The sequence below is a fragment of the Ceratina calcarata genome, unplaced genomic scaffold (assembly GCF_001652005.2).
Source record: "Ceratina calcarata isolate Rehan_Ccalc_2016 unplaced genomic scaffold, ASM165200v1 scaffold154.2, whole genome shotgun sequence".
Taxonomy (NCBI): domain Eukaryota; kingdom Metazoa; phylum Arthropoda; class Insecta; order Hymenoptera; family Apidae; genus Ceratina; species Ceratina calcarata.
The window spans coordinates 401,267-426,301 of NW_017136637.1; the positions used below are offsets into that span (position 1 = coordinate 401,267).

General features: G+C 40.3%; 7 protein-coding genes across 9 annotated transcripts; 4 read left to right on the top strand and 3 right to left on the bottom strand.

Annotated features, from left to right (window-relative positions):
- The first annotated feature begins 29 nt into the window (after positions 1 to 29).
- Positions 30 to 1,620, top strand: LOC108632315 (ADP,ATP carrier protein-like). Its single transcript, XM_018036807.2, has 4 exons — positions 30 to 408; positions 467 to 725; positions 785 to 1,016; positions 1,075 to 1,620. The coding sequence occupies exons 1-4, from the start codon at positions 255 to 257 to the stop codon at positions 1,360 to 1,362; spliced, it is 933 nt and encodes a 310-aa protein (XP_017892296.1). The 5' UTR covers positions 30 to 254; the 3' UTR covers positions 1,363 to 1,620.
- On the bottom strand, positions 1,438 to 2,860 carry LOC108632374 (uncharacterized protein CG1161). Its single transcript, XM_018036899.2, has 5 exons — positions 2,500 to 2,860; positions 2,320 to 2,435; positions 2,130 to 2,244; positions 1,921 to 2,061; positions 1,438 to 1,860 (listed from the first exon to the last, which is right to left on the bottom strand). The coding sequence occupies exons 1-5, from the start codon at positions 2,632 to 2,634 to the stop codon at positions 1,711 to 1,713; spliced, it is 657 nt and encodes a 218-aa protein (XP_017892388.1). The 5' UTR covers positions 2,635 to 2,860; the 3' UTR covers positions 1,438 to 1,710.
- On the top strand, positions 2,796 to 13,789 carry LOC108632367 (uncharacterized). The gene is given in 27 exon segments (XM_026819681.1): positions 2,796 to 2,982; positions 3,443 to 3,562; positions 4,211 to 4,327; positions 4,483 to 4,506; positions 4,635 to 4,772; positions 4,837 to 5,108; positions 5,219 to 5,416; positions 5,552 to 6,020; positions 9,420 to 9,465; positions 9,530 to 9,615; positions 9,682 to 9,826; positions 9,886 to 10,022; positions 10,088 to 10,280; positions 10,364 to 10,486; positions 10,546 to 10,649; positions 10,716 to 10,860; positions 10,928 to 11,005; positions 11,075 to 11,126; positions 11,205 to 11,308; positions 11,378 to 11,519; positions 11,578 to 11,795; positions 11,868 to 12,168; positions 12,233 to 12,447; positions 12,521 to 12,620; positions 12,685 to 12,828; positions 12,909 to 12,940; positions 13,034 to 13,789. Coding segments are annotated over 27 exon segments (4,401 nt in total). The 5' UTR covers positions 2,796 to 2,863; the 3' UTR covers positions 13,613 to 13,789.
- Positions 13,790 to 13,994: 205 nt separating this feature from the next.
- On the bottom strand, positions 13,995 to 15,611 carry scu (hydroxysteroid 17-beta dehydrogenase 10). The gene is made up of 3 exons (XM_018036896.2): positions 15,518 to 15,611; positions 15,025 to 15,189; positions 13,995 to 14,745 (listed from the first exon to the last, which is right to left on the bottom strand). The coding sequence occupies exons 1-3, from the start codon at positions 15,521 to 15,523 to the stop codon at positions 14,152 to 14,154; spliced, it is 765 nt and encodes a 254-aa protein (XP_017892385.1). The 5' UTR covers positions 15,524 to 15,611; the 3' UTR covers positions 13,995 to 14,151.
- A 540-nt stretch (positions 15,612 to 16,151) lies between these two features.
- ValRS-m (Valyl-tRNA synthetase, mitochondrial) lies at positions 16,152 to 21,658 on the top strand. Of its 2 annotated transcripts, XM_026819674.1 has the most exons (18): positions 16,179 to 16,197; positions 16,479 to 16,616; positions 16,698 to 16,890; positions 16,949 to 17,195; positions 17,258 to 17,486; positions 17,547 to 17,726; positions 17,782 to 17,906; positions 17,966 to 18,228; positions 18,288 to 18,516; positions 18,572 to 18,694; positions 18,763 to 18,870; positions 18,938 to 19,097; positions 19,172 to 19,440; positions 19,494 to 19,706; positions 19,770 to 19,881; positions 20,123 to 20,301; positions 20,360 to 20,486; positions 21,363 to 21,658. In XM_026819674.1, the coding sequence occupies exons 2-17, from the start codon at positions 16,529 to 16,531 to the stop codon at positions 20,429 to 20,431; spliced, it is 2,790 nt and encodes a 929-aa protein (XP_026675475.1). In that variant the 5' UTR covers positions 16,179 to 16,197; positions 16,479 to 16,528; the 3' UTR covers positions 20,432 to 20,486; positions 21,363 to 21,658. The 2 variants fall into 2 exon arrangements, with proteins under 2 accessions (XP_026675476.1, XP_026675475.1); XM_026819675.1 differs by having other exon boundaries at positions 16,152 to 16,616; positions 17,258 to 17,480.
- LOC108632369 (kelch domain-containing protein 4) lies at positions 20,488 to 22,366 on the bottom strand. Of its 2 annotated transcripts, XM_018036893.2 has the most exons (4): positions 22,195 to 22,366; positions 21,949 to 22,119; positions 21,657 to 21,892; positions 20,488 to 21,574 (listed from the first exon to the last, which is right to left on the bottom strand). In XM_018036893.2, the coding sequence occupies exons 1-4, from the start codon at positions 22,306 to 22,308 to the stop codon at positions 20,542 to 20,544; spliced, it is 1,554 nt and encodes a 517-aa protein (XP_017892382.1). In that variant the 5' UTR covers positions 22,309 to 22,366; the 3' UTR covers positions 20,488 to 20,541. The 2 variants fall into 2 exon arrangements, with proteins under 2 accessions (XP_017892382.1, XP_026675478.1); XM_026819677.1 differs by lacking the exon at positions 22,195 to 22,366 and having other exon boundaries at positions 21,657 to 21,888; positions 21,949 to 22,040.
- Positions 22,367 to 22,770: 404 nt separating this feature from the next.
- Positions 22,771 to 25,015, top strand: LOC108632375 (MAPK regulated corepressor interacting protein 2). The gene is made up of 6 exons (XM_018036900.2): positions 22,771 to 22,856; positions 22,943 to 23,027; positions 23,300 to 23,418; positions 23,717 to 23,785; positions 23,911 to 23,964; positions 24,119 to 25,015. The coding sequence occupies exons 1-6, from the start codon at positions 22,805 to 22,807 to the stop codon at positions 24,187 to 24,189; spliced, it is 450 nt and encodes a 149-aa protein (XP_017892389.1). The 5' UTR covers positions 22,771 to 22,804; the 3' UTR covers positions 24,190 to 25,015.
- The last annotated feature ends 20 nt before the right edge of the window (positions 25,016 to 25,035 follow it).

Below are 25,035 nucleotides of genomic sequence, written 5' to 3' on the forward strand. Positions count from 1 at the left end.
AAACGTCGTGCTAAATGGAAGCTCGCGTTAAATGTGTTTATTTACACAAATTCTCATTGCTTCTGTTTCTTATGTTAGAAATATAATAAATGGTTTAGAAAGAAGTAGAAATAAACTTGAACAGCTGAGAGAAAGGGGAGGAAGATCTGTTCAGAGAATCGTCACGACATTATGGTTCATAGTTTGAAACGATTTTATCAGTGCAAACTACAATTCGTCTCTGAAGATCCGTGTGTCCCTTGAAAATTTACGACATGGACACGTATAAGTCATTTTTAGTAGATTTCTTAGCCGGTGGGATATCTGCGGCCGTTTCGAAGACTGCAGTTGCCCCGTTAGAGAGGGTCAAGTTGTTGCTCCAAGTTCAACACACCTCGAAACAGATAAGGCCGGAACAACGGTACAAAGGTAATTGTTCGTTAATGAAAATCGATTCCGATTTCATTTAGCTCTTGAATTTAATCAGGCATGATGGATGCGTTTGTACGCATACCGAAGGAAACGGGTTTTCTCAGTTTCTGGAGAGGCAATCTGGCTAACGTAATTCGGTATTTCCCCACTCAAGCATTAAACTTTGCATTTAAGGACAAGTTCAAGGCTCTGTTTTTAGAAGGTGTCCCGAAGGATGCATTTTGGAAACAGATGGCTGGAAATTTGGCCTCTGGTGGTGCCGCCGGGGCAACGTCCCTTCTATTCGTTTATCCCCTCGATTTTGCTCGCACAAGGTGATGCGTATCATCGTTCTGTACGTAGAAACGATATTGTAACGATACACGATTTATAGATTAGCGGCAGATATTGGAAAGGCAGAAAGACGAGAATTCAAAGGTCTGGGTGATTGCATAGCAAAAATTTTCAAAACGGATGGGTTCCTCGGACTTTATCGTGGTTTCAGCGTGAGCGTCCAAGGAATCATTATCTACAGAGCCGCGTATTTCGGATTTTATGACACCATGAGAGGGATGCTCCCTGATCCGAAAAACACACCTTTCCATATCAACTTTATGATCGCTCAAGTAAGCTGTTCGTCAAATGATTAACGCATTCACTGTTTAAACGCGAAATTACTTGCAGGCAGTAACGACAACGGCTGGAATTATATCATACCCCTTTGATACAGTTAGAAGACGGATGATGATGCAGTCAGGTCTTAAAAAAGGAGACGTGATGTATAAAAACACGTTAGATTGTTGGGTGAAGACGATGAAAGGCGAAGGTGTCGGGGCTTTCTTTAAAGGTTCACTTTCGAATATCCTTAGGGGCACGGGTGGGGCATTAGTTTTAACGTTGTACGATAAAATAAAAGAATTGATCGAACACGCGATGGAGAAGGATGAGCCTGCTGTACCCAAATCGTCTTAAGTTACTTTCAATAAAAATTAAGTTTTATATAATCGTAATATCAATTATTGTACGAATTAAAATTGTTCATACCTGTAAAAATAACACATTTCAATACTTTATTGTTTGATACGTTGGTTTCAGAAAATTTTGGAATCACTAGTTACACATATAACGTTGACATACTAATTCTGGTGGCCCGATTTGTCGACATTTACTATTGAAATTATGTACTCCTGATTATCTGACTCAACGAGTCCTAAAATAATCCCAGAAAATTATATACAAAACTGTAAATGCCGTCAAATAAATGTCACGATCTTCTTAATCGTAATATTTAATTATTTCAAGAAACAGAACTGTACAGTTTCAATTAAGCATAGTGTGTCTATCGTAAATGTTACGTCTCTGCTCCTGAACCTGACGTTTCCACTTGTCTTGTTGATGACCAACACGATTTAGCACATTACCCCTTTCACCCATAGGATGAAACGAACCAGGAGCTGTCGAGGAATCGTCCTAACAAAATAGAAAATGTTTCAAGCAAACGTTGCTTACGACGAACATCGATAAACGTACCTCTTCATTATTATGTTCATGATAGCCAATATTTGTCGAAGCTTTATGAATTCTCTTATTTAGTAACGGATCCAAGCAAATCAAGAATAACATGTAAATTACTAACAGAGATATGACCCAAATAACAAGTATCACCACTATCTGAAAGCGTCAGTAAATTCATGAGCCTTACGTAAACAAGATGAGCGAGTTACTCGAACGCAACTTACTTTAATAATAGTGGTGTTCCTATTTTCATATTTGCAATCGCATCTCGAGCAAAAAATCTCTTCTTTACCTTTCAACTGATCACCCACTTTCGACAAGACAACGTTCTCGCATTTACTATGGATTACGATTTAAATGAATACATCTGTCACGCACGCGGGATTATCGTTTTTTAATTAGGATTTGAATTACCATTCAGAGGGTGGCACGTTTATAATGTACGATTTCCGTTCCGAGGACTGGGTTGTATTTATAACGGAGAGAAGACTCGGGCAAATGCATTTACATCGTTTGTCATCGTATTGCGCCTGCAATCAGGATTGTGTATGATTGATCTCATTACTCGAGAAGCCGTAAACTGCTCGCTCTAACCTCGGATTCTGACAAACTTATTAATATGATTGTGGCAACGAACAAAATATGCTTCAACATCTTTCCATTAAGCCTCTCATCCAGTACGTGGTCTCCTCTGCTTATCGTTTTAACGTACTCAACCGAACAATGCATAGAATAATTAATTCACTCGCATCTTATTTTCGCGAAGATGTCAAGACTGTCAATTGTCAACCAATGAACCAATGTCAACTTGCTTCGATCAGAGAGGAAACGGAACTGAAGGAAACGGGAGTGCGCACGTCCACCACTCCTCTTCACGGCGCTAGTGATCCTTCAGGTTTTAAACGTCAGCTAGTGCTTAAAAATCCCACGATACGGATATGTGCCCATCACTGGTGGGATGCAACTTTCCGTCAAAAGACTCGGCCAGGTTAACTTTCAATCGTGCGGCTTGGAAATTTGCACGTCAGCCAGCTGGCTTCTGAAGAAACTCGGATTCTACTTGTCAATATCTAATCCGTAAGTGTTTCGAACGTACACGTCGCACGTATGAATAATACAAAAGACTACCGCGAAGTATTTCACAATAACAGTTTCCCTTTAATTATTAGTCACTTCTCATACTTACGTTCACCGTCGTTGCGTCAAGTATAAATAAATGTTTAAAAAATCGCTCAGTGTTCTTCCTATCTATTACGTACGTCTTGAAAAATAATTAACAAAAAGTATAGAAGCGAATTTCCAACTACTCGAAACTTCGACACGTTCGATCTCAATTTCATTGCGTAATCTTTATATTGTTTACAGCTGCAATGTTAAACGTAGTTAACCATGAAATTCTTAGGGCGCACGAAAGAATATTTTTGATTAGAATGTTCACAGTCGATCTGATTAGTTACTTAAGGATAAAGTATTTCTTCCCGAACTGATCTTTCAACTTACAGATTTTGCTTTCGATTCATATTATTTCTTTTCACAGTTGGTCCAAGATGTCGAGCTCTGCTGAACGTTTAAATTATCAGGATAGCAGTAGCGATACAGAGACGGACAAAGAAACTGGTGGTAGAGGAAGGCATCGTATTTATAAGAATAGGCTGAGGTATTGTATTCATCGCGTAAGAGACGTAAACGAGAATAACGAGCATTATGAGAAAAGAAAATAGGGACATAGATATTTTAGACACTTTAGATATCATATTCCTCGCTTCATTTCCTAACTCATCGAAACAGGTATTTTTCGACGAGGAACTTTTATCGTTACGATGTAATTCGTCATTTACCATGTTGTTCAAAGACCATTTCGAAGTATATAGCATGTATCTGGGGATGCTATGCCGAATGTCGTGCATGTCAGTTAATTATTTCATTACCAGTTAGAGAAGCGAAACGATTTCATAAGAAACCATCTCGTAAACGTAATTTAAATGCATATTTTCCTCTCTCATTTGTGTTATATAAGTTTTTTGTGTGCGTAGATTTATTCCTATAGCTTTGTTTAATTTCATTTTTGTTCACATTCTCCGTCGATTAGCGATGACATTAAATGTTACGAAGAATCGAGAACTATTCAACTAAAAACTTATATCACAGTTAAGATGAAGTTCGCAACAAGACATTTGTGTACATACACTTACGATACATTCGTTGAACCGAATTAGTCGTGGCATTCAATTTTTGATAGATCGGTACACGATGCTTGTGTTTGAATGCAGATATTAGAAAGGTAACGTTGTTGTTTTGCATGTAGTTGTGGTGGCTCTTCAAAACCAAAATCTTGTTTGGTACAAAGGGATGGAAGCACTGAAAGGCACTGTCATTCCTACAATTCTGCCAGGCAAAATACTAATGTTAGCCAACAAAACAGGTAATATTCACGAACGAATGCAAAATAGCAAAGTATTATCTACGTACTCGAAACGTGTACACGAATGGTTTTAAGTTGAATAGTACAACGTAGAGTTCATTATTTTACACATTTATATGGATCCTATTCTTATTTCTTATATCGTATCGTACAAGAGTCCAGGCATCGGTATGTGAAAGGTAGGTGTTATCAGCGCATTCGATCGATACTTTCCATTGCTTTATACGTTTATCAGTGATCATTCCTCTGTTCCGTGTAGGTATTAATTGTTAAGTGATGTAGTCGCTTAGAACGTGTTTTTCTTCAGACTCTGCTCTGGAGTCGTCGTTGGGAAAAGTCAACAAACTCAAAATAGAGACATTTTACCATCGTCTGGATCTATTACCGGTATAAGTAATCCGCAGTCTAGCGATGAACGCCTCACTCTCATCGTCGACAACACTAGGTGAGCGACCGTGACTCTGAGCTGTTTGCACGATCATCACATGAGCGATACATTTTCTTCTCAGATTTATCGTCGATCCCGCCTTGTTCACGGCGCATCCGAACACGATGTTAGGTAGAATGTTCAGTTCCGGCGTAGAGTACGCCCAGCCGAACGAGCGTGGCGAGTACGAGGTCGCAGACGGCATATCGGCCATGGTATTTAGAGCTATTCTTGATTATTACAAGGGAGGCGTGATCAGGTGCCCGCCGACGGTCGCGGTTCAGGAGTTACGAGAGGCTTGCGATTACCTTCTCGTTCCGTTTGACGCAAGTACAGTGAAATGCCAAAATCTAAGTAAGTAGTTGTTTTCCATAAAATCATCCTAAAGAGTCGAACGCGATCGACGGAAGGAGTTAAAGACAGATGAGACGCGGACGTCCTAGAAATAAGATGATTCATTGTAGGAGGATTGTTACATGAATTGTCTAATGAAGGCGCTCGGTGCCAGTTCGAGGTGTTCTTGGAAGATTTAATACTACCGCTGATGGTGAACAGCGCGCGTAGGGGCGATCGCGAGTGCCACATCGTTGTTTTATTGGAAGACGACATCGTCGATTGGGACGAGGAATATCCACCGCAAATGGGGGAGGAGTACTCGCAGAGTGAGTTCTTTTACAATATTAAGATTCATGATATTGACCTTGTCACGGTGAATTAAATGAATAAAATAGAAAATCACTGACCACATCGGCCGTACTCTTAAACGTATTAAAGCTCGTTGTTTTCTCCCTCGACAGCTGTTAATAGTACCGCGATGTACCGATTTTTCAAGTACATCGAGAACAGAGACGTGGCCAAACAAGTGATGAAGGAACGCGGTTTGAAAAAGATTCGTTTAGGCATCGAGGGTTATCCGACGTACAAGGAGAAGATCAAGAAGAGAGCCGGAGGACGCGCCGAGGTAATCTACAATTATGTGCAGAGACCGTTCATTCACATGTCTTGGGAGAAGGAAGAAGCAAAGAGTCGACACGTCGACTTTCAATGCGTGAAATCTAAGTCCGTGACGAATCTCGCGGAAGCGACGGCCGACCCGGCACTGGACGCCGGTGGAAATCCGATAGCGATCGCGCTTCTGCAGGCGGATCCCGTTCCTCAGCCGGAAGTCGTGCTGCCGGTAGGCTCAGACCCCGATGTCGAAGGTGCCGTCGGTTTGCCGGTCGATCAAGAGCTTGGATCGATACCGCACGACGAGTTACCATGAACGTTGGCTGTACAGGTCCAGCTGGACAGGCACGGAACTCGACTACCAACTATTTACGGACTATTCTCTTCCTGCGTCAATTTCTAAACTTCGTCGGACTCGCTTGTCTCACGGTTTCATTTAATTGCGAAAAGTTCAGCTTGAAATTGTTCGTTTCGAAAGCGCTCGTCGCGTTTTACATATTTTTCTAAGCCAATTTATCGGAGTAAATGAATCTCTTGAAAGTGAACCGCGCGCTTCGGCTACTAAAAGTGGATTGAGCCAAGTCTGATTTTTGACACGTGACAGGTCAAAATATAGTGTAATTTTTATCGCATCTTGTGGATGTTCGACTAGTTTTAAATAAGTGTCCGCTGCGACTTTTTCAATTTTGTATCTGACGTTAAACGTTTCTTATATAATTACATCTTTCAACTACGAAAAACGATTCGTTCAGTATGTATTTGCAGAGCGCACTTTCCCGTTTTATACAATTAATAAAGTTGAATACTGTTTCGAAAACCGTTTTCTTCTCTCCTCTTAATATTCCGAAATTGCATCGGTCGAATAATAATTAAAAAGATTGAAATCGAAGTAAGGGCGGGGGGGGTGGGGCGGTTAGTGAGATTTCGATTGATGGCGGTCAATGGGGCGTATAAAAGCTCTCGTTGAGAGTAATGAAAATTCTGAACAGACATCGCCGAGAGACCGGCGGAGGCAGGGAAGGTCGAGCAAAGGAGACTGAGAGGATATCCCGAAGACGCGTAGGGGTTGAAATAAAACGCAGGCGCGCTTGCGATCAATAAATAGGCTAGCTCAGTCGAGGACAGGAGATCAGTAGCGTACGGACACGCAAGCAGTGAGGGTGGTAGCTCGTGTAATATTGTGTGTCGGGTGAGGCGTACGAAAACAACAGAGCACCCCTCCCCGGCGGACGGTGTAAAACGGGCTGCCAGCGGTGAGGCTGCAGAGCAGATCGCTCTTCCAGCATGCAACCACCACCGAGAAAAGTAAGATGAAAGACATCCTTTGACATTTCGTTTCTTTCGTCCCCCTGAGACCTTCCATCTTTCCTTGCTCAATTACTCGAGTACTTCTCTACAGAAGATTCTATGTTCCGGCGAGTCTTTCCTCGCGGAAAATCCTGCGGTCACGATCCGGGACGGGTAAACGTGATCGGGCTCCAATAGCTTTTCACGATTCTCCTGGTAAGGCAGGTTGACAATGCCTCGCGATCGAGATAAGCGAATTTCACCATCGTATCGATCTTTTGCTACGTCTTACGGAAAAATTGACGTAAACGGTGCTCGAACGTTACCACTATGAGATCGATGCGCACTTCGGCCCTCGGTCAGAACCTATACCAAAAGCTGACCTGAAAATCTATGGAACAAGCCAAAGACCTGGTTTAATATCGTCTCGATGAGAATCGAACGTGAGACCTACCGGTAATCATATTTACTTCGCCCTCCCGATCTTTGCTTTCGTCACTGGCTACGTTACCGGGGAATTTGACTCTCCTTGCACTGAAACCACCCTACATCCCTGAAATTTCTGTTTGTTTCCTTTATTATGTAACGGCACCGAAATCGATCCCGAATTTTGAATGTAGGACAATTTTTAGGAGGCCATGTTTCTGTTGAACGTGATTTCAATGTTTCACGTTTATAAATGCACTCGTCTTATTACGAGTCTTTATTCTAATTAACTACAGAAGAAAGAGGAACGGTTTTTCTTCTTAAAAGTGGTTTCAATCAGTCTCGATGTTAATAGAAATATCGACGGACATTACAAAGCCTCTTAGAAAACGTGCAATGATTTATCATCGATTTTCAATTCTTCCCACGCCCTGATACCCGACCAGCGTACTCAGCATCGTCTATGGGATGAATTATGCAATTTCCTAAGTACAAGTCAAAGTCGTTATTCAATTATATTTGGCCGTTTTAAAGATGACAGGAATTCCCTGACCTATTTATCGAGATACGCGGCGAACTGACCCTTCGCCCTCGCTCCGTGACAATGAATTTTCGCCAGTTAAAGATTGGGAGATTCCTGACCCACTTCCTCGTTACCGAACGCGAGTCAGGTGATAAGGAGTAGGAAACGCGTGTTTTACGGCTAAACACTGGTTGGAAAGAAATTTCGTCCGACTCGTCACAAGTGGCTCTCCTCTGTTTCCTCTCCGTGTCTTCGGGGCTCATTTCCCGTTCATCCACTTTTTTATACCGGAATATTTTTCCTTTGCAAACACGTCACAGCAAACGAAAGCGCTTTGCGTTTTTCTAGAGCGAAACAGAACAATTTTACCTGGAATTTTAAATACGTTCTGACGAATGCAGTAACGAAATGTTCTTTGCCCGAGGTGAAAACCTGACCTTTCCCTTCCATGGGACGTAGCATAAAAGCAGGCATGTCTCGCCTATGATACCCGATAAAATTCTCTTCCTAATTAGCGTTCATTAATTCCTTGCGTATGAAAAGTGTTCCTATAAACAGGCTTATTGGAAATTGTAATTTGTACGAGGAGATGGATTGCCGATTCGAAAGGAATTAAAATGTGCTCAGCGATATTTCAATTAGCGTGTCTGCTCGAACGTCGAAAGAAAAAGGGAACTTGGAAATTTGCATTGTACTCGAAAATGATGAAGTAGGTTTTCTCATTGAACGATCCGCGTAACAATGCATGTAGTTACGAGCACAGCGTGAGAGAGACAGGGACAGTATAATACACTTTCACGAAGGATCAATGCAAGAATAATTGCAATTTTAATGATCAGATGAAAAAGATTGCGTGCAGATTTTCATTTTCGGTGTTCACGTGGTCAATGCGAGTCTCACCTACGTGAGGGTAACGTACGTACTATAAAGTTGAACTTGACTTCGAACGATGTTACGCCCGATTAGAGCCAACCTGATCGATAATTATTATAAATATCTTTGTACAAATAAATTAACTGTCTGACGAAAACCTATTTATACCACAATCTATACGAACGGGAGATGTTCCACCATTGTCCTTGTTACACCCGTTGCCAAGTCGATTCTCCTGGTACATCCTGGCAAAGGACCAGAAGTGATCCTATCATCCATTACAAAGATCCGTCCGAAAATGTAAACTGGAAAGCACTGACGAGTGAAAAAGGAATGATGTCTACATCGACGGTATAATCGTTTTCTAGGGAAATTACACGAAATTCCTGAAGAATGTTCACGCGGAACAAGCGGCGAAATTGCAAGCGAAGAACCAACATGAATGCGACCTGCTCGAGGACATTCGGTGAGACTTGAAACTCTTCTGTAAAATAAGATTAGTTATGAGAGCTCTTTGAACGCCGAGCTTATTTTACATGCTGCTTCAATCTCTTCGTTGTTAACTATGCATTTTTCTAAGTTCTAAATATTCGAACACTTCGTTTCAGTACCTTTACGATAAAAAAGTCTGCGATTGAGAAATCTTATTCCGAGGTAAGGGAGGAGACTGAGAGTCGTCGCGTCATGAATTTGATTACTGATCGATCGTTCGTTTCAGGCTCTGCTTAAAATATCCTCCGCGTACTTAAATAAAAAGATACCAAATATCCCGGATCTGAAAGTCGAAGGTGCAGGGGAGAAATGGTACGCTTTAGTTATAACGTAATTAGCTTCCTCGAGGATGGAGCTAAGCGGTCGGATGTTTTTTAGGAATATGTGGAACGTTTGGCGGACAGTCTTAGAAGAAAACGAGAAGCTGGCTAGAGCTCGGCTAGCTGCGGTCGAAGTATTTCAGCAACAAATTGCTGACGACGCGAAGTCTTTAAGAATGCACAAAATTCAGATTTCTAAGAAGGTACGCATCGTCGAGTAAAAACTGTATCGGTAACTGACATTGTCTCTCTTTTCAAACAGGCAATCGACCAATTAATGATAGTACAAAAGGAGTTGCAAATGTGCGTGCAAGACGTGGACAAGACGAAGAAATTGTACTTCGACGAGGAGCACAGCGCTCATGACGTACGCGACAAGGCGAAAGACATCGAAGAGAAGTACGTGGGACAACCGTAAACGGACGTACAATCCTTTACACGCGGTATTGATCGTTTTTTTTCAGGCTGAAGAAGAAGAAGGGGTCCTTCTTTCAATCGATAACATCGCTGCAGAAAAATAGCGCGAAAGTGAGCTCGAAACGCGACGCTTTGGAGGAGAAGTCGACTGGAGCTCGGAACGATTATCTGCTCAGTCTCGCCGCTGCCAACGCGCATCAGAATAGATATTTCGCAGTCGATTTACAGAACACCATGCAAGTAAGCCACTTTCCTTATTACGCTTGTTCTCTTCGTTCGATTGAAGAATAATCTGGATATATATATTCATTCTGTTCGAATAGTATTTGGAACAAGGAGTCTATGACAAGGTTGCCGAATATCTAACGTTGATGGGTCGTACAGAACTGTTGACCTGCCTGGCCACGCAGAATAGCTTCGGAAAAATTCGTGATCAAGCGCAACAAGTACGTATCCGATGAACCGTGAAACAATCGAACGAGAACTCTTATTTATCCCGTTACAGCTTACTAGAGAGTACAACATACAATGCTGCTGCTTGTATTATCCCGTGTTGAAACAGCACATACAGTACGATTTCGATCCTTGCGACAGCGACCCGGTAGAAAGGTACGTGACGCCTCGATGCCTCGAGCATTCATCTTCCTGATTAATTGGAAAACGAATTTGTTACAGGGTAACGGTTGATCATTGTGCCGCAGCTACGCTCGGCAAGGAAGCTCGCCGTTGGTCCTCGAGAATAGCTCGGGAAGTAAGCAGCATTAGGGAAAACAATAGAAAATTACAAACGTTTCTGCAGCTTAAAGAATCTGGACAAAAGGTTCGCGAACGATTGTTACTCGTCGCGTATATTTAATGACCCTGCTAATAACCGCGTACGTTTGCAGACTGATCCGAACGATCCGCAAGGTCCAGATTTAGATACGAAAATCGATGAATTAAAACACTTGATACGCCGCGCAGAGGTAAGATATGTAGTGAAACGCGTGGAGTCACGTGAATTCTCTTCCTCACCCTGTTTACTTGTTCATTAGACAGCGAAATTGAAGGCAGAGGCGAGAATAGAATGTCTCCGAAACGGTGGAGGTTTGTCTCACGGAGTTTAAGTGAAATATATTTCATATACTTATCGATTCTACTGTCTCGCGTTTGTTATCCTTCTAGTGAACGTCGACGAATGGCTGCAGGAAGCGGAGACCCTCAGTGTCCAAGATATACCGCGTTCTGCCAGCTCTCTCTCAGTCAGGAGTGATGCATCAGGGACAGTGGTAATAATCTTCATTCACTGCGACATCGATAAATCAATGAATAGAAGTATCTGTATGAGTATTTTATAGGAACATCCGTCCTCGGACTCGTTTTATGACAGCGACGGTGACGGTGGCAGCGACTTGACGACTGTCGAACGACCAACAGTTCCTCAACAAGAAGAAGACGCCCCGCAAGGGAGGCAAAGACACGACAGCGAAGACGCAGACGGTAGGCCAAGATATCAAATGAAAACGTGCAAGGAGATTATTTGTATTTATATGAACAGCAGCTATGCGAGAGAAGCAGCTTGCTGGCTGGGACGATCCAACGAGTGTAGATTGGGAAGAGGATGATGAACAGAGAGAGAAGCAACTGATGGAAGCTCTTACGACTCGCTGGGATGATCCGACAACTGTGGACGAAGAGAAAGACGAAGCTCAGGAAGCAACTGATGCGCAATCTGCTCAGCCAATATACAAGTGCACCGCTCTTTACTCATACACGGTACACATTTTAAAATTCGTTGGGCAACAAATTTTACGAAATAAGAATGCTAGAAGAGATGTTTTGTTACAGGCGCAAAATCCCGATGAATTGTCAATTCTTGAGAGCGAGCAACTCGAAGTCGTCGGCGAGGGCGACGGCGACGGGTGGCTTCGCGCGCGGAATTACCGCGGGGAGGAAGGTTTTGTTCCTCAGAATTATCTCGACGTTGAGAGAGATACGCCTGGCCTCTCTTCCCAAGGGCCAGGTACACTGGTACAGCAAATATCTTTCTCTTCGGTAGATTACACCGTCGACGATCACGATGCCGTCGATCCAGACGCCAATTTACAAGCTACCGAGCCAGAGACTATTGTACAAAATCATATAGGAGGTAAGTTCCATCGCTGGGGATAAATCCCATGACACAAGCAGTTTCTGGACCATCTTTCTTCTAGAAACGGAGCAATTTTGCGTGGCTCTTTACGATTACGACGCCACGTGCGACGAGGAACTCAATTTCTTGGAAGGCGATATCCTAAAGGTGCTTAGAAAAGAACCGCACGACGTCGACGATGGATGGTGGGAAGGAGAACTCCGAGGTCAACGAGGATTGTTCCCCTCCTTGGTCGTAGAACCCTGTGCCGCGGACGGCTCACCGTTGACCCCCCAGGTTGTATTTCAATCTATGAATGATCGTGACTACTTCTGAGAAAGTATGCTAACACATTTCTGGAATTTATTAGGAGGATCTAACACCACCGAGTTCTGCACCACCTGTGTTTACACCGCCCGAGATTCCCGAGTTCTTACTCGAAGAGGAACTGACTCAAAGTCTCATGAAAGGTACGTTATCAAATTAGATCAGAATCGAAGAGACGTTCTCACTTTCATACGTTAAACTTTGCAGAAGCGCAAAATGCAAATGCAAATGCGGACGAGCAACAACAGCCGCAAGATCAAGAAGGTTTCAAGATAAATCTATCGAAGGACCAAAAAAGTCATTACGGCTCGCAGTTTCAAGGCGACAATCCCGATGGGCCTGGTATAGTAGGTAAGTTTCGAATCGTCACCGTGCTCTATCGCTTTTCTATTTAATCTGTGTATCTCAACATACACGAAATTGCTGCTTAGTCGTAGAAGTGTCGGACGAATCAGGAGCAAAGGTAAATGGAGTTTTCTTAAACCGATAGTTGAAAGGATCCGTGGATGAATCAACGATTTTTAATAATCTAGCCGTGCGGTCGTTCTACTTTTAGACAGATGAGGAAAGAGCTAAGCATCCGCAGTCTTTGAACACTGACCAGGCCAACGAAGATATCGGACTTGGCGTCGCGCAGATAGTGATCACGGCGGCAACGCCCATGGAAGAAGTTGAACACCCGTTCCCGGGTATGGAGGAAACCGCGGATGAGACGGTGAAGTCGACGGAAGAGAATTCCGAGGGCGATCCGCCATCAAGCGCTACTACCACTGACATGAACGAGAGCGACTGTAAAGAGCCTACCGTGATAATGGACGAGAAAGAGCAAGAAACTACGGGGGCGCCCGAAGAGGTCGAGGAGAAATCAACGGTGGACGATCTGCCGGCAGATTCGGCACCGTTCCCAGTTAGTAGCAGTTCTGGTAGCGAAGGCGACTCGACGTCTGGACCGAGCACGGCGGACAACTCTCAGTCTATACCGTCGCGCGGTACCGTGGTCGAGGTACAACAAGAAACGGAAGATATCGAGATCATGCCGGAGAAAATGGTGGTGGGCGGAAGGGCAAGTATTCCAGATGAGTTACAGCCAGACCAGCTGGAGAAACTGCAAAATCTGAAAGAATCAAATGCCTAGGATTGACTAGACCTCGGAGATCCCGATTATCCTGCCTTAACAAGTAAACTGGCTCTTCCGAAAAATCATCAAAACAAGTTCCAGCATTTAATGGAATTTTGGAAATCTCCGGAGGTTATTGGAAAAGAAAGACTAAACGAATAAAAAAACGAAAAAAAAATGGGAACGACTAAACGATTTTTATGTTGATATTATGTACACAACTTTTTTGCTAGATGATACTCTAGGGGAACTATTTAAAGAAGGGTGTTGCGACTTTTGCAACGCATTTACAAGAACATTAATTGTACAGTCATAAGGTAATAAAGAAAGATTGTCGATACCTATGATAGATGAAAAACTTTTAGTTGTTTGTGTACATTCTAAGAGAATTATAATGGTGTTGCATGTAAAAAAATTAACCGTTTTATTCATCTCTCATACATTCTTCTCTGTTTCTATATAAGTATCATTTGTGTCTTTCTTTAATTACCCACCTTCTGTGTCTCTGTCTTCCCTCCACTTCCACCTGTTCATGCAACCGTTACACGTACACCAGTTCAAGGTTGCATTCTGAGAGCACCATCCAGTCTTATCACTTCTCCGTTCAGCAGATGATTCTCAACGATTTGTTGTACCAGTTTTGCATATTCGTCCGGGTTTCCCAATCTGTGAGGGAACGGTACCGTTTTCGCCAAATATGCACGTACCTTTTCTGGTAAGCTTGATAACATCGGTGTATCGAATAATCCAGGAGCGATTGTGACTACGCGAATGCCGGGCTTGGCGAGATCGCGGGCCATGGGCAACGTCATTCCAACGATCGCGCCCTTGCTAGCCGAATACGCTACTTGACCCATCTGCCCCTCGTAAGCAGCAACGCTCGCTGTATTAATTATTACACCCCGTTGTCCATCCTCGTCCGGTTGGTTCTTGTATATCAATGGCAAACTTAATCTGATAACGTTGAACGTCCCCGACACATTTACGTTAACCACTTTGTTGAAGTCTTCTAGTGAATGCGGTGTGTTGGTATTGAAGTTATATATTTTGTGTGCTACCGCTATCCCTGCTGCATTAACAATAACGTTCAGCTTCTTAAATTTCTTTTCTATTGTAGTCACAGCAGCGTTCACATCGTCCGGTGATGTTACCTGTAAGAAAGTCCAAAGTTCTACCAAAGAAGAAGGATGATTCACTGACACCTTCCATGTCAATTCATAATGGTTACTAATAATATTAATTGTAGTAGAGATATATATGTATATATACATTAAGGCCAAGTTTAAAGTTAATCACGATTCCAAAGAATAAATATATTGCAATGTAAAGAAATATATACATTACACTAACAGAATTGAAAATTCTATTCATGTTTTACTATGACAATTTCTTATACTTTTTACTACTGAGAGCAGTATTAAAACGCTCACATTCATTGGTGTAAAAACAGCAGAGTCTCCCAGCTCTTTAGCGATCTCATCTCCTTTGGATGATGGTAGATCAGCGATGGCTACTTTGGCACCTTCTTTTACAAATCTTCGCACGCAACCAAGCCCTAATCCAGAGGCACCTCCGGTTACAAGAGCTACTAGTCCCTAAAATAAATGCATATGTATTAATCACGCGATCGAATTTTATATGTTACTCACGCAAAATCGTTACTAACTTTAAACTAATTATTTTCAGTATGTTCTACGAAATATAACGATTCAAGGATAATATGTATCGTGTCATATACGTATTGAACACTGAACAACCGGTGAAAAGAATAACGTTTTTCAATTGTAACAAATGTACGAAACAATACGAATACGATATCAATAATACGCATGACCACGATATAGAAAGATTTTTGTACTGATCGTATTTCTTAGTTTAATTTACTGTAATTACGATGTCTACGTGAAGGAAACGAGAACTTACGTTCATATTGTGAAGTGGAGAATTTGGTGATGGAAAATGTGATTGAAAACGAGTGGTAGAAAAAGGCAGTTCAATCGCAATCGGCAACTACTAGACAATCACGGCTGATGATGTCGACTGGACTTGGAATACACTGTACATGCGAATTGACACCGGGCGGTTAAATTATCTGTACGTAACAAAGAAGACTTTGAACCATGTGGGCGTTCCTTTTCTCCTTCTAGACTCTTATCTTGGAGAATCGGACAAGGATAGTACATGCAAAAAAAACGATATCGCTTGTTTACTACGTTTAAAGAATTCATCGTTGCAAGTCATTGCTATTTGTTAAATAAATTCGAGGTCTAATATATGTATTTTGATGTAATAATCGTTCTGTACTCGAGAACGAACTTTGTAAGGATTCATTAATATGTCGAATAAAATACGATTTTCTCTATACTTCATAAGTTCGCTATCTTGTTTATTTGTTATGTATTTGCAAACTTTAATGCAGATAATTACTGTACTTTAAACATAATCAAAGAGTATTTTTCGTTGTCGTAATCAGAATGAAAGATAAACCAACCGATGCGAAAATACTTGATTAAATATCGTGCATTCTCACGAATGCTTTCATTTTATAAAACCATCGCTTACGAGATTTGAGGAATTTTTTTCACACTAATCCTCAACGCAAGGTGCTGTGATCGGAATTCCTGAAATTTTACGATATTGAGCTGCCATATAGAATATTGATAGTTATTTAAATGAAAACTACTTTAAAAACGAGGAATCAATATCAAAGTTACCGCGTGACGTAAAAATATATTTAAATTCCAAATTTCACAGATTTGCATAATGCATATTGTTCAAATTTCTTTCCAAGAAGCATAAATATACAAATGCAACTATCAACAGTAATTGCGATTGTTACAAAGCATTATATGACAAATGACTGATTTAATATTATATTATTCAGATTATTGGTTATGCTTCGTTAGAAAGTAAAACAACATTCTTCTATTCACGATGACAATTATACGATTCAATAATTCACGGCGCTTCGTCTGTTATTATAAACATTGTCATAATCAATTTTCTACTCAAAGTTTATCAGGTACTAATACAATTTATTTCACGTAATATTTAAAAGGATCTCGCACTCCTATATCTTTACTTATACATACCTTTTTGGTAGATTTCCCGAAATCTTGTAATGTGAAAGAGATTGAAAATGAATGGTACGAAATATGGGAGAGGAATAATTACTTCTCTGTTAAAAATGTTGAGAAAACAGCTATGAAAATGTTGTTGCCTCCTCCCAATATTACCGGAGCGCTGCATTTAGGACACGCGATGACTGTTATAATTCAAGATGTACTAGCAAGATGGTATGCACTTACTTCTTACAATAAAATATGTAATATAATAAAAAATATCTGTATCTAGGTACAGAATGAAGGGACATCCTGTGGTATGGATACCAGGCTTCGATCATGCTGGTATCGCGACACAAATGATAGTAGAGAAACATCTACTTAAGACAAAAGGTGTTAAGAGATCAGATATAGGACCGGAGGAATTTGTTTCATTCGTTTCCCAGTGGAAGAATGAAAAAGAGAATATGATAAGATCACAATTGAAAGCTTTAGGTGCAAGCTTGGATTGGTCCAGAGAATACTTTACAATGAGTGAGGTATATTTATCTGCGAGCAGTCCATAGAATTTTAAACAATTATATATTTATGTTTCTGATAGACTCACAATCATGCCGTGACAGAAGCGTTTGTGATGCTGAACGATCGAAACTTATTGTATAGGAAGAACGATTTGATCAATTGGTCTCCTACTATGCGTAGCGCGATATCTGATATCGAAGTGGAACGTGTATATATTAATAAAAAGACGAAGCTTCAGATTCCAGGATACGAGAGAACAGTCACATTTGGCGAATTAGTGCATGTAGCTTATCCAGTAAAAGGTTCAGGTAACAGTCTCTATTACACAGTCTTCAAACTGTGTTTGACTAACTTTTTCATTTCTTCAGAACAAGAAATAGTGGTAGCGACTACTAGACCAGAGACTCTTTTCGGAGATGTAGCGATTGCTGTTCATCCAGAGGATGAAAGATACGCTCAGTATATTGGAAAACAAGTCTGGCATACTTTAAGGGAGACTTATATACCCGTTGTTTCCGATGCCTTGGTCGATAGACAATTTGGAACAGGTACATCTCGATTGTTAAAAAGTCTTATCAATAGCGTGATGAAATGATCTCTTAGGTGCAGTGAAAGTAACACCAGCACACGACCCTTTGGATTATGCGATCGCAATGAATCATCAGTTGGATATCATTGATGTTATCGACGAACAAGGGAATATAACAACTGCCGGGAAAGAATTTAAGGTATAACTCTGATGTATAATTTTGTATAAACCCAAGTCTGATAGATCGATCAATTGTAGGATCTACCAAGGTTTATTGCCCGACGAAAAGTGTTAAATGAATTGACGAACAGGGGTGTTTTAAGGGGTATCAGCGATCATGAAATGTGTATACCTTTGTGTTCACGATCTCATGACGTCGTTGAATATTTACTCAAAGAGCAATGGTTCATCAGATGTAAGGATATGGCACAAAGGGCAGCAGAAACCGTGAGACAAAATCGTCTAGTACTTGTACCTCCGATTCACGAACAAGTGTGGTATGATTACCTTGATAATATCAGGTGAGAATGAAATACAAATAAAATTGTTAATGGTATTTATATTTTAATCAATCTTTTAGAGACTGGTGCATCTCAAGACAAATCTGGTGGGGCCATTCTATCCCTGCATATTACGTTTCAGTTGGAGATAAAACTGAGTGGATCGTTTCTCGAACCGAAGCTGATGCAAAAATAATTGCGGAAAATAAGTATGGATCGAATGTAGAATTACACAGAGATCCAGATGTGTTGGATACTTGGTTTTCCTCTGCGATACTTCCTTTCGCAGTGATGGGATGGCCGAAAGAGGTATACGATACGTAAATTACGTGTGTCTAAGTTATATTCCCATTTATATTTTCAGACGGAAGATTTGAAGAAGTATTATCCTTTAACGTTAATGGAGACAGGCAGTGATATCTTATTTTTTTGGGTCGCGAGAATGGTGATGCTAGGATTAGAGTTGACTAATCGCCTTCCGTTTAATGTAAGATCTTTTATTCATTGAGTACTTTTTTATTTTATACTGCAACTATTTAAGATTTGTTAATTCAGGAAGTTTTACTGCACGGTCTTTTATGCGACGCTTACGGGAAGAAAATGTCCAAGACACTTGGAAATATCGTTTCACCAGAAAATATCATCAATGGTATTACGTTAGATGTAAGTATTACCATGTACATTTTATTATATTAATAATAATTCGTGTTACGTGTTTTGGTACAAGTAGGATCTTGGTGCTCAATTGAAAGAAAATTTTAATGCAGGCCTTATGAACGAAGCTATCTTGAAACGTATGTTACTCGCTAATAAGAAAATATTCCCGAACGGTATACCGGAATGTGGCGCAGATGCACTGCGTATGACACTGTGCAGCCACAATATTAAAAGTTAGTAAAAGCGTAACGTCAGTCTTTTTCCTTAATGTTATAATTGTTATATGTGTAATCGTTTATCTAAATAGATTCACACATAAACTTCGATATTATGGAATGCCAAACGAATAAATTCTTCTTAAATAAGATTTGGCAAGCAAGCAGATACATATTACTCATGACACATGGAAAAGTATATAAAAAACCGAACAGCATGACAGTGATCGATCAGTGGATTTTAAGCAGACTGTCTTTAATGATCGATCTAGTGAACCAATCGCTTACACAACGAGATTTTCATAAAGCTATTGCGGCAATGAAACAGTTCTTCTATTATGAATTCTGTGATTTTTATTTGGTAAGTAATTCCATTGATCCTTTGAAACGTTATCTAAAGTTTGATTTTATTAGGAGGCAACTAAATGGGGCTTCAAAAGTGAAATCCCAGACGTACATATGAGCCATACGTACAGTTTAAGAACGTGTTTAGAAACATTTTTGCGTGTAACTGCGCCAGTAATACCGTATCTCTCTGATGATCTGTATAAAAGACTGTCAAATATTTTACCAGAATTCGTGTCAATACCATCGTTGATGGAAGCCCAATATCCGGAACCAGAACAGGTGAGATTTGTCACTTTTGCATATATTAGAAGATCACGAAGTTAACGAGTATGATCGTTACAGTTTACCGAATGGAGAGATGATCCTTTAGATGAAAGAATAAATGAAGTTCTAAAACTTATACTAGAGATTCGAAGTGTTACGGCCAATATTAGCAAAAAATTGAATCCCGAAGGTAATCATTTAAGGATGTATTGGCTACACAGTCAATCCGAAAAGTTTATGTACCTTAGAAAAACGAAAATTTTTTTTTTGTTGTTTATTATGAGCAATGTTCTTCCGACGTCTGATTTCTTTTTAAAAAATGCATTTCTAAAGTGCATAAACTTTTGGGATTGACTATATAGCCAATACATCCTTAAGTGCTACTATAATCTGTGTGAATCTATTATAAAACTTAAGTATCATCCTTGTAGTTCACATTATAATTGACAAATCGGAGGATCTCGTCTTTTATAACAATGTCATAAATTTAATCAAGGGAGGAAGTAAAATTTTCAATGTTTCTATATTCTCAGAAGCTAATTACGCAGAGAAGAAGGACAGTGTTTCTTATTCTTATTCGCCCAACTGCGTGATAGCGATTATCATAGAAGTAAGTTTAATAATGTTCCTTTAAAAGGATTTACATTTATTACTCACTTCGTTTTTAGAATCCGTCTGTTTTGGAAGAGCTTGAGAAGAAAATTTCAGATAAAACAATTGCACAAAAGAATCAGAATTAAACAGACTCACAGTTGCCCCAAATGAAAGACTGACAAATAATTGGAACTGTACAAGGTACAAATCAAATTGAAATTTATTATATTTCAACGAAGATATTTATACTTTACGATTAATTTTCGCTTACATCCATCTGTTCATTCTCAGAATCATCCTCATCACTACTATCACTGTTCGAACTAGAGTCGCTAGAATCATACCACGTTTGTAAAGATAAATCATCTTTTAATATTGTTCTCCACTCATCTAATTTACGGCAGTCCAAGCTGTAGAAATCGTTAAGCGTATATTGTCGGTCTCCATTTTCAACCATGCCACCGTACAAGTATAGAACGTTGTGCTTTACAGCAAGTCCGGGATTTATTCTCGGAGACGGTACAAACATATCTTTGCACGTACTTTGTTGTTTATCAGTGACCGACGTCGATGCCGGTCCTATGGTGACTGTGAATATTCCATCGTCATCTACAACTTTCGATTCGACAGGCATAGATGATTCTTCTGTTTCATCGTCACTAGCGTCCTTGTCTCCCGTATCATCTTGTCCATCTTCCTTCGGTTTTCTTCTTCGACGTCTAGTTGTTTCATCCTTCTTTCCATGTAACGTCACGATGTGCCATTGGAATTTTTCCAAGTCCAAGCCCGCTAGATCGTTATAAAATGTCCCGCGAAGTTCTTCTTCGTCATCCTCTTCGTCGAAGACTCCGCCAAATAAATAAGCCAAGTTCGGTTGAACCAAAACGGCCGATGCGCTGCACCTAGGCGATATCTTAAGTCCCGATTGCTTCACAGACACCCACTTCCACTTTAAACCGGTCTGATCATTTTTTTCCGGAGTCATTAAGAACATGTCATTGTGAATGGAGCCTTTGTCAACGTCTTTTTTTATCCTTTCCTTACTATAACCGCCATATACAAGAAGCTTGTTCTCAGGTGTTGCCAGTACTATACATCCTGACCTTGGAAGCGGTGGAACACCAGACAACTCGATTTTGTGCCAGGCATATGTTTCGAGATTGAATATATGCACGTCGTTATAATATTTGTAATCTCTTAAATTGTCATGAAATCCACCGAAAACTATTAATTGCTTTTTTATGTGTACCATTCTGTGACCACTCCTTGCCGATGGTCCGCCAGGTGATCTTTATTAAAAAGTAAAAGCCAATGAATACCAATGATTTGTGTGAAAGAAGAGTGAAAAGAATTATAGTTGCATTTACTTACAAGATCTTCTCCCATTTTTTCTCTGCAAATCTGTACACCCATAGATCCTTATAATGATAAAATTGTGATTCCGAGGGACTTGAAAATTCTCCACCAAACACCCATAGCTCTCCCTTGTTCACAGTCGTCGCTATTGCTTGGTGGCCACATCGCGGAGGCGGTGCACCAGGTGCTTTTACGATCATCCATTCGTTCTTGTTCAAATTATATACGAACATATCTCCATAAACGACTGTCTGAAATTAGACCGATTAAGAATTGAGATACGATTTTGTAGAAGGTTTTAAATTACCGTCCGTCCATCGTGAAACTCTCCCCCAAGCATGACGAGTTCATCTTTGAAAGGATGCGCAGTCAATGTAAAATTTACACGCCGTGACGGAGGTGATACTGTTTTCTCAACAACGTGTTGCCTTCTTGCTTCTTCTCTCTCAATTTGAGCAACTACCTTTTCTATGTCATCCTGTATATTTCAAATACGAATCGATAAACCTTTTCAACAGTATTTCAATAAATTTATGTGATGTATTTGTCTAACCTCGCCAAGAGCAGCCAGTTCCTTCTTTTGCTTAGCATTCAACTTCTTTTCAGTTTTAAGTGCAGTTTTTACACTACCACTTACTTTCTTCTTGCTTTTATCTTTTTTACCCATAGTATAAAAAAAAACTTCAGTAATGAGGACAAAAGACTCGGGACCTCGAATCGATCCACGTGAGGCAAACAGTACTTGTTGTTACACGTGCGATATAAGGATTAATAATAGACTTTGAATGCAAACAGTCATTGCGATAAAAAAAAGTCAACGTAATCAAATCGGTGGTCGGTGATATGAAAATGCCCGCTTTAAACCTTTTCAAATTAGTCCTCCTACTAGCTAGAGCGTGTATGCGTGCGTGTACGATTAGATCCCCGTGTCCGTGTGTGAACCGCGATACCACGAGCTAAGGTCACGTGGTTCACTCCTCATCGTGTGTTTCACGCCGATCATTTTAACCCGTGCGGTTGATGTGCTCGGTACTGATCCCGTGGTCGCGCGCGTGGTCCAACGTTCGTTTTATTCGAAACTTGAGATTCTAAGATCCGATCTCGGATGATCTGGTATCGCGAACGCAGTACGAAGATATCGTTGCGCTTCTCTCATAAGGAACATGTACACTGTATCGAAAGGACCTAGCAAGATCGTCGCGAAGACACGAAGAGGTACCGATATCTCCCATTGAGTATATTTAACTAGTATTTAGAAACGGCTGTAACGTTGCGGTTGATCGGGAGTAATGATTTCTTAGGAATCAGTCAGAACCTTGAGAGGCTGGAGACGTTGCGCGATTTAACGAGAAAAGCCGATCCCGACGATGACCACGAGACCACCCGGTAAGTAATGCTTTAACCCATCTTAACCCTACCGCATTCCCTCTCTCTCTCCCTCTCCTCTCTCCTGCTTTCTTTTTCTAGCTTACACATTACGCAATTCATAATTCTTCATCGAAAGCAAGCACGTGTAATCTCTATATTGTATTCCTCGTAAATCATCGGCTATGACTCGAAAAATGTTACCCACAAACATTTCCTGTAATTTAAGAAAGTCACACGATCTACGGCTTTCCGTACTAACATTCATTTAAATGTTGATATTTGTTTCGCAGCCACGTACCGAAGCCAGTCTTTCACATCAATGGAAAGTCTAAATTCAGTTCGCAGAGGCATCAAGTGCAGGAGATCATAACACCTCAACACGAGGAACTTATTAAATTTGTTTACGAATGTAGGTGAAAAGTCGCTATTTCATCCTGATTGTTATATAAAAAATTCGAAGATGCGTCTCTCGTAAAGAAATCGATTTGTACACTGCGCTGCCATTCAAGGATAGTATCAGCTGATTCCTTATGCAGGGCCGAAATCATTTCGATTTAATTGATTCTCAAAATATTTTCGAGCAGATCGATCTAATGGAAAATTTGTCAAGACGCACGTACTACCATTTTGGTCTCAATCCTGTACTATAGGGATTGCATAACACATAATATTGCCTTGTTGTAACATCGAACATTCTTTTTTATCAGCATGGAATCAAGTCAATACGCGGCAGAGAAGTGAATCCTCCGATGGTTCGGATTGTTCAGAATCTTCCAGTAAGTCTTGCTTAAATTTAATTCGATTTATATATTGTATTTCTAGTAGTAATGTGTCTTGAAAGAAATCCTCCGATATATTTGTACAGAATGAAAATTGAACAAGAACACTTGATTTGTTTCAGGGCCGAGCTCGATAGTGTATTACAATGACGGCGAGCCGAACGATACCCTTCAAGGTGAGATGATATTATTTGTTCTTCAAATAAATTAAGATTCATTCGAAGCGAACTTGATGTTCTCCTTGTTGCTAAATTGACGCAGATAACTTCGTTTCGGCAATTGTTTTTCTTTCAAAGTTGAACATTAATCATTTCGATTATACTGTTTCAGACTTTAAACCATTTGATTTGGAATCGTGGTGGGGCAAAAGATTATTTAACAATATAACAAAGTCGCTTTGAAAAATGAACAGTTAAAAGTTTCGGGAGAGTATATCTTGAAGTAGTACAGAGTATCGAACAGTGCTAGCGAGGTCGGCCTGTTTTAAACATGTTGGAAGAATCGTGTAGAACGAAACCAGAGGTTCGAAGTTAATTTGATAGACATCACGGATCAGTGGATTTAAAAACTATTATATGTATAATGTTATTTGTTACGATCGAATCGTTTACGTTTTCCGAGGGAGGAGTGATAAATCGTACAGCTTTAAAAGTTGAATCTGTCTCAAAGATATTTTACATTAAAATTTAGTTATTTTAAATGTCACGAAACTGTGTTTCTGCGATTGTTTTAAAAGAATCCGTACTGACAATAATTTGCATGAACAGATGAATATGCCTTTTCGTCGATGCAACACGGGGTGTGCGACGCAGCGCGTATATTGTATATTCTTTTTAGAAATGTGTCTCCGAGCGTTTCGAATCGTGTAAAGGTGTACAGAAATTTCGTTCGTACACGAAAGGCGATCGAGATCCAGATGAACCGGTTAAAGGAAGGCGAATCAATGTGATACACAGCACGTTCGCTATTTCTGTTTATAGATTTTTAAACTAATGCAGGTGGAGATGTAATTCATGAATACATACCAGATAGCGTTAAGCGTACACACAAATCCCTGCGCGGTATGAATGCAGCGTGGAAATAAATGAATTTTTAATCATAGTATGATGTAAATAATTACATGCATTGTCTGCGTGGATGCATGGATACACTGCTGATATATTGTTATGACAAACCGTGTCGAAATACTTTTATGTAAGCAAACTTTAGTATAAATTTGTAGACTGATAATGTTTAAGATTGTTATA

Bases quoted from the DNA above. Each gene is read 5' to 3' on its own strand.
- LOC108632315 (XM_018036807.2), top strand. From the start codon at position 255: ATGGACACGTATAAGTCATTTTTAGTAGATTTCTTAGCCGGTGGGATA. The intron at 726-784 runs GTGATGCGTATC...CACGATTTATAG, and splicing joins CTCGATTTTGCTCGCACAAG to ATTAGCGGCAGATATTGGAA. The intron at 1,017-1,074 runs GTAAGCTGTTCG...AATTACTTGCAG, and splicing joins TCAACTTTATGATCGCTCAA to GCAGTAACGACAACGGCTGG.
- LOC108632369 (XM_018036893.2), bottom strand. From the start codon at position 22,308: ATGGGTAAAAAAGATAAAAGCAAGAAGAAAGTAAGTGGTAGTGTAAAA. The intron at 22,120-22,194 runs GTTAGACAAATA...TGAAATATACAG, and splicing joins AACTGGCTGCTCTTGGCGAG to GATGACATAGAAAAGGTAGT. The intron at 21,575-21,656 runs GTAAGTAAATGC...TTTTTAATAAAG, and splicing joins AAAAAATGGGAGAAGATCTT to ATCACCTGGCGGACCATCGG.
- scu (XM_018036896.2), bottom strand. The intron at 14,746-15,024 runs GTGAGCGTTTTA...ACTTTCTTACAG, and splicing joins CTGTTTTTACACCAATGAAT to GTAACATCACCGGACGATGT.
- ValRS-m (XM_026819674.1), top strand. From the start codon at position 16,529: ATGACAATTATACGATTCAATAATTCACGGCGCTTCGTCTGTTATTAT. The intron at 17,196-17,257 runs GTATATTTATCT...TGTTTCTGATAG, and splicing joins AATACTTTACAATGAGTGAG to ACTCACAATCATGCCGTGAC. The intron at 19,441-19,493 runs GTAAGTAATTCC...TGATTTTATTAG, and splicing joins AATTCTGTGATTTTTATTTG to GAGGCAACTAAATGGGGCTT.
- LOC108632374 (XM_018036899.2), bottom strand. From the start codon at position 2,634: ATGCATTGTTCGGTTGAGTACGTTAAAACGATAAGCAGAGGAGACCAC. The intron at 2,062-2,129 runs GTAAGTTGCGTT...TGACGCTTTCAG, and splicing joins GGAACACCACTATTATTAAA to ATAGTGGTGATACTTGTTAT. The intron at 1,861-1,920 runs GTACGTTTATCG...CTATTTTGTTAG, and splicing joins ATGAACATAATAATGAAGAG to GACGATTCCTCGACAGCTCC.
- LOC108632375 (XM_018036900.2), top strand. From the start codon at position 22,805: ATGTACACTGTATCGAAAGGACCTAGCAAGATCGTCGCGAAGACACGA. The intron at 23,028-23,299 runs GTAAGTAATGCT...TTTGTTTCGCAG, and splicing joins GATGACCACGAGACCACCCG to CCACGTACCGAAGCCAGTCT. The intron at 23,965-24,118 runs GTGAGATGATAT...ATACTGTTTCAG, and splicing joins GCCGAACGATACCCTTCAAG to ACTTTAAACCATTTGATTTG.